Raw genomic sequence first — 8,294 nt, forward strand, 5'->3', positions numbered from 1 at the left:
GTACAAGGTCTTCAACTCTTTTGTGGAGCTGGGCCCAGCGCACATCCACGCCACAGACTACGTGAAGGGGGTAGGTGAGTATGTGCCACGCCAGCCCCTCTGCCTCTTCCTCCATTGTGGAAGTGGACAGGGGCAAGCATGGGTGCTGCTGTCCTGTGGGGTGGGCACTGAGCACCCAGGTCTGTCATCTCCATCCCAGTGGACACATGATGGTCACCAGCAGAGAATCACAGAATGGTTTCAGTTGGAAGGGACCTTAAAGATCATTTCATTCCAACCTCCCTGACATGGGCAGGGACACCTCCCACCAGCCCAGGTTGTCCAAGCCCTGTCCAACCTGGCCTTGGACACTTCCAGGGATCCAGGGGCAGCCACAGCTTCTCTGGGAAACCTGTGCCAGGGCCTCCCCACCCTCACAGGGAAAAGTTTCTTCCTGATATCCAATCTAATCCTGCCCTCTGTCAGTTTGAAGCCATTCCCCCTTGTCCTGTCACTCCATGCCCTTGTCAAAAGTCCTCCAATTCTCCTGTGGCCCCTTTAGATATTGGAAGAGACTCTAAGATCTCCCTGGAGCCTTCTCTTCTCCAGGCTGAACAATCCAACTTTGTCAGCCTGTCTCCATAACAGAAGTGCTCCAGGGGATGCTTTGGGATCATCCCAAAATCCAAAATTCCATGCTCCATGAGATACTTGGTGGGGACCCGGGTGGGAACACAGGCCAGCCCGGTGTGGTGTGGCCGTGGGCCACAGGAGCTGGGCCCGCTTGCAGATGAGTCTTCTCCTCCCAACAGCCTCCTTCTTCCTGGTGAGCCTGGGGGGCACGGCCGTGGGGCTGCTCTTCGCCTTCCTCCTGGCCCTGATCACACGGTTCACCAAGCGCGTGCGCATCATCGAGCCGCTCTTCGTCTTCCTCCTGGCCTACGTCGCGTACCTCGCCGCCGAGATGGTCTCGCTCTCCTCCATCCTGGCGTGAGTACTGGGGTGCCCCCCAAGGGGATCCAGGGGGTCGGGGCTGCAGTGCTGAGCAGCAAGAGGCAGCGAGCAGACCCGCTCCTCATCCTGCCGTAGGGCCATGCCAGCTCCTTCTGCCCCTCTGCAGAGTCACCTTCTGTGGAATCTGCTGCAAGAAGTACGTGGAAGCCAATATCTCCCAGAAATCCCGCACCACGGTCAAATACACTATGAAGACACTGGCCAGCAGTTCAGAGACCATCATCTTCATGTTTCTGGGCATCTCGGCTGTGGACACCTCCAAGTGGGCATGGGACACAGCACTGGTGCTGGGCACCCTGTTCTTTATCCTGCTCTTCAGAGCTGTGGGTCAGTCTGCCCTGCCGTGTGTCTGGCCGGTGGCACCTTACCCCCAAAAAGGGGTAGTCCCCAAAAAAGGTTGGGGCACAAGGCCAGCCACGGCTCCTGGCTGGGATTTTGTGCAGGCAGGGTTCTTGCAGCATCCCAGGCTCTCCTTCTTCCCTAGGTGTTGTCCTCCAGACCCACGTGCTCAACCGCTTCCGCCTCATCCCCCTGGACAGGATCGACCAGGTGGTCATGTCCTATGGTGGCCTTCGTGGGGCCGTGGCCTTCGCCCTGGTCATCCTGCTGGACAGGGAGAAGGTGAAAGCCAAGGACTACTTTGTGGCAACAACCATTGTGGTGGTGTTCTTCACTGTCATTGTGCAGGTGAGGATGGGCACTGTGCCCTCCTCCAGTGCTGCTTTTTTGCCCCAGAGCTGGCCTGGGGACATGTGCTTGGGGAAAGCATCTCTTTTCAAGTGACCTTTGGTCCTCGGTGCCTTCTGGCACCCCATCCATCACCAGGTGTGCAGGACCACTGTGGCAACTGTTGTGATGGTGGAGGCATGGCCCATGTTTTTTCCCCACTGGCCTCTTGTTCTGGGACTGGCTCCAAGGGCAGTGATGGTGTGTGCCTGGCCAAGCTGTTCTCTTTACAAATCTGCTGATGGGCTTTGGCTCTGGGGTTCCTGCAGCAAGGGGAGTCACAGGGAGGGGGGGAAGGGGGCTGGGAGCTTATGACATGGCACAGGGGGTCGGGCTGGTAGGGGCACACGTGGCTGGTACAGCCACTGTCCCTGGTCACTTCATGCTGCTTCTGCTCCCCGTGCCCCAGCCATGCACCCTCTCGCCCTCCCAGTCTTTCCCTTGCCTTCTCCTGCCATTCTAGGGCCTCACCATCAAGCCCCTGGTGACGTGGCTGAAGGTGAAGCGCAGTGACCACCACAAGCCCACGCTGAATGAGGAGCTGCACGAGCACGTAGGTGCAAGTGCCAGAGGCTGCCCAGCTCCCCACGCCGGCAGGGCTGGGTGAGGGCCACGCATGGCCTCGGCATCCCCGGGGCACCCCCAGCCTTGCCACCACTCTCACCCTCCTCCCTTCACTCAAGGCCTTTGACCACATCCTGGCAGCAGTGGAGGACATCGTGGGGCACCACGGCTACCACTACTGGCGGGACAAGTGAGTGTCTTAGCCAGGATCCAGTGCCAGCCATCAGCTGGGTGAAGGACACGTGCCAGCCGCGGGGATATCACAGGGTCCCCACAGGAGGACACCCCTGCTGTAGGCAGGGCAGCAGGACCAGGAAGGCTGTATGTCTGTCCATCAGTCTGGATAGGTACCATCTGGCTGCTGTTGTGCAGCAGATCAAAGTCCCAAAGGCATCCCAGAGAGAGGTCAGGGAGGTGCTGTTGGGAATGGTGTGGAGCTGGGATTGATTGTCAAGGCTGAAGCTGCTGGGGGGCCGTGGGGTGTCCATGTGGGTGGCAATGGCCCTGTGCCTCCTCGTGGATGGAGCTGTGCTGGGCACTGAGGAGGGAACAGCCCTGTTCCTGCCCGGGCAGTGTTTATCTGCAGCACGGCGACAGGAAAAGGATGCAAAAAGCCTGTTTCCTGGAGGGGAAGTCTCCAACAGGGCTGCCACACCGGCCCCAGTCCCACTCCCACTGCCTCCCACAGACCTGCTGGTCTCTGGCTTCCCCTTGGGCAGGGATGAAGGGTCAGCCTGTCCCCTCCCCTCCTGCCTTCCCTGGCAGTGTGTCCCTGTGCTCAGCCAGGTCCCGTGTGCCCAGCCTCCCTTTGCCACGATTTGGACACTCATCCTTGCACAGGCAGGTGTCTCTGGCCATGCTGCGCGGTGGGAGCTGAAGCGCCTGTGTCTTCATCTCGTGACAGGTGGGAACAGTTCGACAAGAAGTACCTGAGCCAGCTCCTGATGCGGAAATCTGCCTACAGGCTGCGGGACGAGATCTGGGATGTTTACTACAAGCTGAACATCCGTGATGCCATCAGCTTCGCTGATCAGGTAGGGGCGCGTGGTGGGGGCCAGGCGGCAGGATGGCCCTGACAGGAGAGGTCTCCCCCACGTATGGTCATATGTGAACCCTCCGGCCAGGCAGTGGGGAACCCCCAGCCCAGCTGGGTCCTTGCTGCCCCAATGCCAGCCTTGCCCTCCCCTCCCAGGGTGGCCACGTGCTCTCAGCTGCCAAGCTGGCGCTGCCCTCCATGCCCAGCCGCACGTCCATGTCGGAGTCGTCGGTCACAAACCTCCTGTGAGTACGGGCATCCCTCTGAGCCCCTGGGCGGACCTCGCTGGACCTCACAGCCGCCCTCTTCCCTGGGGGTGGGTTGTGCTGGGGCTGGCAGGGGGCTGGCACAGTGTGGGCATCGAGTCCAGTCCCTCCACCTCCATGTGCCTGCAGGAGGGAGAGCGGGAGCGGCGCGTGCCTGGACCTGCAGGTGATCGACACGGTGCGGAGCCGCCGGGACAAGGAGGACGCTGCCATGCACCACGTGCTGCGAGGGAGCCTCTACAAGCCCCGCCGGCGGGTGAGCACTGCCGGGCCGGGCTGAGCCCGCGGGGAGCAGCGCCCGCAGGAGGAGCAGGGATGGAGGATGCTCTGCGGAGCCAGCTGCTCACCCTGTGTCTCTTTGCCTCTCCCTCGGCCAGTACAAGGCCAGCTACAGCCGTCACTTCATCTCTCCAGATAAACAAGAGCGCCAAGATAAAGAAATCTTCCGGCAGAACATGAAGAGGCGTCTGGAGACCTTCAAGTCCACAAAGCACAATGTCTGCTCCTCCAAGAGCAAGGCCAGGCTGAAGGAAAAGGGCAGGAAAAAGGCAAGTGCTCCCCAAATTCCTGCTCTTTTCCTAGCTCTGAGATTTGGCTTCCCCCCAGATGCAGTCAGAGAGGTCCTTTGGGGTGTAGGTGAGGTGCTGTAGGGCACTGGCAGCTCCACAGCCAGCAGTGAAAGCAGCTCACTTCACCTCAGTTCTGCGTGTGATCATGCAGGTGTCACGTGTCCATGTGTCCCCACCACACCAGCACTGCTGTGGGGTGGCTCTTCCCTGAGCAAAGTGGTCTTAAGCCCTGGAGAAGCCAGGTTTTTTTTCCAAGAGCACTCAGCATAAAGCATCCAGAATGTTGGTGCAGATCCAGTCTCAGAAGTGTGACACTGCATATTAAATTGAGCCTTGGGTGTCTTCTCTCGTTTGGAGGCTTTTGAAGCCATTGCAGCTGAGCAGTTTGTTGTAGGGCCATGGGGATGCAAACATAAAGACTAGGAACCACTGACTGCCACCTGCCATGTAGCCAGGGTGGGAATCTGCATGGCCAGGGTCACCCTGGATTGCAGGGCCACCTGTTGGGGTTTGCACAGGGCCAATCCCAACCAGTCCCTCTTCCCTCACAGAAGAGCATCTCTCTGACCAAAGAGACGCCCAATGGGAAGACGCAGAGAAACATCCCCTGGCAGGAGGCAGGTGAGGCCAGTGGCAGGTGAGGCTGGCAGGTCCTGGCAGGGGGACCTGGAGGGATGGGATGGGAGCACCCGCTGTGCCTGCCCACTGCCAGCTCGGTGGCACAACAGCGCCCAGGGTTGCACTGGCACCAAATCCTTCTCCCATGGATGCAGGCCTTCCCCCACAGGGTGCCCCATCCTCCAAAACAACTCCCTCTGTCTGGCTGCAGCTCCTGTCCTGGTGATGGTCAGCTCAGAGGAGGAGGAGAGCGATAGCTCGGAGACGGAGAGAGAGGATGATGAAGGGATCGTGTTTGTCGCTCGAGCCACCGACGAGGTCTTGCAGGGAAAGACAACTCCTGGTAGGCACCGAGGCCCCACCCCAGGGCAGCTGCCATTGGATAGCTTGTCCTTCCTCCACCTGTGCAGCAAATTTGCCTTGGCCTGGGCAAAACCAAAATCAGCAGAGCATGAATGGGAGAATCACTGTCCTCTGGAGGCATGGCAGAGCCTCCCTCGTGTTTCCTGCATCCCTGGGCCAGCACAGGGCGTGATTCTTGGAGTTATCCTGCAAAAGGCCAGGAGTTGGACTCCCCCTCCCAACTCAGGATATTCTAAGATTCTATGGCCATTTGGTAGTGGGTGGCTCAGCAATGTTTGCAGGGTCCAAGGACAGACTGAGAACTGTGCAAGCTCCTTCTCACTGTCCCTCTTTCTGCATCCACAGGCAGCCTGGACGTCTGCCCCAGCCCCTGCATCATCCCACCATCACCCACCTTGGCAGAGAAGGAGCTGCCATGGAAAGGAGACCAGGCTGATCTGGCTGTTTATGTCTCCTCGGAGACCACCAAAATCGTGCCAGTGGATATGCAGAAGGCTTGGAACCAAAGCATCTCCTCCCTGGAGAGCATCGCTTCCCCACCAGGCACTGAGAGCGGACCTCAGCACAGGAGATTCGTCTGCCCTGTGCTGGAGGAGCAACCCCAGTCTGCAAGCCACGTGACACCAGAGCAGAGCTCCTGCTTCCAGTTCCCCAGCCACATCTCCAGGAGCGGCCGGTCACAGAGTGACAGCAGCCCAGACGGCCCTGAGCAGCAGGAGCTGCAGCCTTTGATGGCCACGGAGGAGCAGGGCAGGATGCCACCCACCGTGGAGCCCAGGCGGCTGATGTTCCACAGAGCGAGCCACCTCTGAGGCACCCTGTGGATGGGGAAGGGGCTGGGGGCTGCAGACAGGCTGTGACCTGCTGACTGCTCCGCTGTCTTGCGTTGTAAAGCTTGTGTGTGTCTCCATAAACTCCAGGAGTGGCAGGAGAAGCCAGTACTCCTCCTGGAGCTGCACTCCAGGGCAGGCTTTGCTCATGCACCTGCTGATGCAAACCTGGTCGATAACTTGGCTTTGTGCTGCGACAGCAGGTACCAGCCCTGTCCACCCAGGGAGGCACAGACCCCAAACCTTATTCTTCCTCTCTGGTCCCTACACATCTCAGCAGCCAGGAGGATAGAGATGTTCCTCCCAGGGCTGGGATCCCAACCAGACTCGATTCTGTCGTGGCTGCGCTGGCCTGAGGTGTGGGGGTGCTGGCTAATGGGCTGTGGCTGCTCACAGGTGTAGGAGTATGAGCTGATCTTCAGCCTGGCTGTGAGTAGGACACCTCTGGGGACAGGACTGGGAGTGGTGGCCGGTGCATGAGAGCCCATCCACACCCAGTGGCCGAGCCTTTGATTTCGAGGTGGCCACAGTGCTGGTTCCTCACAGCGTGCGTGGAGCTCAGCCAGGCGCCCAGAGATGGGCTCCTTGCCATGGCAACTCTGTGTTCCTCCAGTTGTGGAGGCACCACAGAGGCAAGGCCACGACCTTCTCAGGACTGGGAGCAGCGCTCCTGGAGTTTGGCTCCACCAGGAGCTGGACTAGTGAACCTGTACGCACAGGGACTCCTCTGGCAGCCAACCTGCTGTGCCAGCCTCACGCCTGTTGCCTGGATGTGTTCCCAACACCTGTGGTGTTCAGCTTTCTGGCTTTGATAGGAGGCAGCTGCCCTGCACAGCATCCTTGGCATTCATCCTGCCCACGTCCCAGTCCCTCCAGTTGCCTGGGGCCCATCATCTGGGAGGGCTGGCCATGGTGCAAGGAGTGGAGGCAGCAGCAGGTATGAATGTATATAAGGAACAGGGGTGATGGGTGTGAGCTGAGTGCACCTTCAAAAGTCTGTCCCCACCACCTGCCTCCCAGCCACCCCTGCTCCCTCCTGAGAGGGTGGTGGGACCTGGTGGCAATGGTCCACGCAGTGCATTATTCCTGGTGCGACCCCAAGGATCAAGAACTGCTCCCCAAGAACTGCTCAGCACACAAAAGAGCACAATGGCTGGGCACTGGCAGTGCAGGGGGGTTGGGGATGCTCCTCTTAGGGAAAAATGGAGACTTGGACTTTTACTTGGGTAAAAGCTGCCTGTTCCAGCTCTGTGGGTGTGCTGAGACAGCAGGTACCAAGGGGACACTGGGTGGGTGAGCCCGATGTGGGGCAAGTGAGCTGGTGGGACCCCTGGCACTGCTGACAGGGCTCGGCAGAGACCCTTTGGCAGTCCCACCAGATGAGCATGAGGTTTTTAAAAGGTTTTTATATAGTTTTGCATTTCAGGTATGACTTATTCTGGTTTTGATTTCTGATATTGGGCCATACTAAATCTCTAGCTGGGTCAGTGTTTTCTGTAGCCACGGGCACCACAAATGACTCAAGACTTAATATCTTATTTGCAAGAATATTGTTATAATGTGAAAATATATGCAGAGTATTTTGTAATGTTCAATAAACGAGTTGGAGCAGACATTGCAGTCTGGTCTCTCTGCTGTCTGGGAACCTCTGCCCATCCTGGTTCTATTCTCCTCCACTGTGTCTCCTGTGCCTTTCCATTCTTTTCCACTTGAGGCCCCAGCCCCACCCCCCCCCAGCCCTGATGTGCCTAAATGGATTTCCTGGTTTCCATAATGTTTGTGGAAAATGTGAAATTCTTTCCAGAGAGGTGCTTGCCTGCAGCCATCATCAGGCCGTGCAGAGGGAGCAGCCAGCCCTTGTGCCCCGAGCCGTGGCTGCGGCACAGCAGCAGCGTGCTGGGAGCCCACCTCTTTCCATGGCCCTGCCACCTCTCTCCTTGCCAAAAATGTGCTTCAAAGGGGTCTGTTTCAGGGTATTCTGGATCACAGGAGCCTCCCTGCGTTGGAGTGTGCTGGTTTTGCTCTTCCCTTGATGTCCTGATTCCGCTTTACCTGAAGGAGAGTAAGTGTGGTTTACTTGATTCACAAGGTGGATGTTTGGCTTGTATTGAACCTGGTATCTACCATCACCCCCAGGTCCTTTTTAGCAGGGTGGAATACAGCTCCTAGCCCTGGGAGCTTTGTGCTGGCCCCTGTGGAAGCTCTTGCTCCTCCTGACATTCCCCACCTGCCTTGCATCCCACCGACGGCAGTGCTGGCTGAGCTGTGCTCTGTGTGCTGGGCCTCAGTGCCAGCATCTCCTGCAGACACGATTACTTTGGCAGTGCAC

The 8,294-nt window shown here is 58.6% G+C and overlaps 1 protein-coding gene across 1 annotated transcript; it reads left to right on the forward strand.

The window, feature by feature from the left end:
* On the forward strand, positions 1 to 7,578 carry SLC9A5 (solute carrier family 9 member A5). Its single transcript, XM_018082850.2, has 13 exons — positions 1 to 70; positions 792 to 969; positions 1,100 to 1,320; positions 1,478 to 1,680; positions 2,183 to 2,272; positions 2,403 to 2,473; positions 3,188 to 3,317; positions 3,476 to 3,564; positions 3,715 to 3,841; positions 3,963 to 4,133; positions 4,706 to 4,775; positions 4,984 to 5,115; positions 5,481 to 7,578. Exons 2-13 carry the CDS (start codon positions 944 to 946, stop codon positions 5,945 to 5,947), a joined length of 1,797 nt encoding a protein of 598 aa, XP_017938339.1. The 5' UTR covers positions 1 to 70; positions 792 to 943; the 3' UTR covers positions 5,948 to 7,578.
* Positions 7,579 to 8,294: the final 716 nt, after the last annotated feature.

Source organism: Manacus vitellinus, unplaced genomic scaffold, assembly GCF_001715985.3.
Source record: "Manacus vitellinus isolate BGI_N305 unplaced genomic scaffold, ASM171598v3 scaffold_10_pilon, whole genome shotgun sequence".
In the NCBI taxonomy this organism is placed as follows: Eukaryota; Metazoa; Chordata; class Aves; order Passeriformes; family Pipridae; genus Manacus; species Manacus vitellinus.